Source organism: Ovis aries, chromosome 20 (assembly GCF_016772045.2).
Source record: "Ovis aries strain OAR_USU_Benz2616 breed Rambouillet chromosome 20, ARS-UI_Ramb_v3.0, whole genome shotgun sequence".
Classification (NCBI taxonomy): Eukaryota; Metazoa; Chordata; class Mammalia; order Artiodactyla; family Bovidae; genus Ovis; species Ovis aries.
The window spans coordinates 28,575,551-28,577,155 of record NC_056073.1 but is presented as its reverse complement, the minus strand read 5'-3'; the positions used below and the strand labels follow the sequence as shown (position 1 = coordinate 28,577,155).

At 41.4% G+C, this 1,605-nt stretch overlaps 1 protein-coding gene across 1 annotated transcript; it reads right to left on the bottom strand.

Annotated features, from left to right (window-relative positions):
• Positions 1-212: 212 nt before the first annotated feature.
• Positions 213-1,218, bottom strand: LOC114109604 (olfactory receptor 2H1-like). The gene has a single exon (XM_027958626.3). The coding sequence runs from the start codon at positions 1,216-1,218 to the stop codon at positions 286-288; it is 933 nt and encodes a 310-aa protein (XP_027814427.2). The 3' UTR covers positions 213-285.
• Between the last annotated feature and the right edge of the window lie 387 nt (positions 1,219-1,605).

The window sequence follows — 1,605 nt, the reverse complement described above, 5'->3', positions numbered from 1 at the left end:
CCAGATTTATGAAAGCATAATACAAATACATACACACATAATATAAATATTTATTTATTCATAGAATCTTTACAAAATAGCTGAAAAAAAGAGACACAACATTTCTGAGGCGAGAATGAGAATTTAGAATTGGTAACTTCAAGACATCATTGAAAAAAAAGTTGCCATCATTTTATTCAGGAGATTTAGCTGTGATCCTCATAAGTGAAAGGAAAAACCAGAAGTAGATGATGTTAAAAGTTCCCAGCATTTGAAGGACTGGATGAGAATGGCTCACATTTCTCTTTAGCTTGAATCTCTTCCTACTAATCTTCTTAGCGCCCACTTAGCTTCTTTGTTTCTCAAGGTGTAGATCAAAGGATTAAGTGAGGGTGTCACTACAGTGTAGAAGAGGGTGAGGAATTTACTGTAATTCTGTGTGTATTTGCTTTTGGGTTGGATGTAGACAGAAATTATTGTCCCAAAAAACAAAACCACAACAATTAGGTGGGACCCACAAGTCCCAAATGCTTTCCTCCTGCCTTCAGTGGATTTTATCCTCAGCACACTCCTAACAATGCAGCCATAGGAGGCCAGAATAAGCCCCAGAGGTATCACCACATAGAGGACAGAAGCTATGGAGAGTTCATTTTCCAGGAAGGTTGTGTCCACACAGGCAATCTTAATCAGGGCAGGCTCCTCACACGTGAAGTCATCCACCATGTGATGGCTGCAGAGAGGCAACTGGAAAACAAGGATGGTCTGAACCGTGGACTCCACAAAGCCACTGATCCAGGCCAGAGCTGCTAGTTGCTGGAGAAGCTTTGGGTGCATGATCACTCCATAGTGGAGGGGTCGACAGATAGCACTGAAGCGGTCATAGGCCATAACAGTCAGCAGGACACACTCCGTGGAGCCCAGCCCCAGAGCAACATACAGCTGGATCACACAACCAGTGTAGCTAATGGTCTTGTCAGGCCCCTTGAGATTCCAAAGCATCTGTGGGACAACACTGGTGGTGAAACAGAGGTCCAGGAAGGAGAGATTGGAGAGGAAGAAATACATGGGTGTGTGGAGTTTGGGGTTAAAGTATGAGAGCAGTATGATCGCTGTGTTCCCCATCAGTGTCAGAATGTATATGATAGAGACGACAAGAAGGAGAAGCATCTCCAGGTGGGGGTGGTCAGAAAAGCCCAGTAGGATGAAACCTGCCGGAGTGCTAGCATTTGCTCCTTTCATTGCTTAATTGTGAGTCACCGTTCTTGGTCATTCCTATTTTCTTCCTCTGGGAAAGAAAGTCAGATATCATAACCAAAAATATAGAACAAACTAAGTAAAATGAGCACTTTGACACTGATTTTTTAATATAGAGAAATGACAGAGTAAACGTATGCAAAATAAATGGTATAATAGATTGTCTTGTTACGAAAAGACACACAGAGTCTGAAAACACCAAATGCATTGCAAGGAAATATATAAACATAGAATAGACTTTAGAGAATAACCCAGAACAGAAGTGAGAAGTATCCCAAATTCTCTGAAGACAAAATACACGGACCATCAACTTGCATAGTGTGAAAAACAAAGAAATGGAAAGTAAGATGATTGTTACACATACACATACAT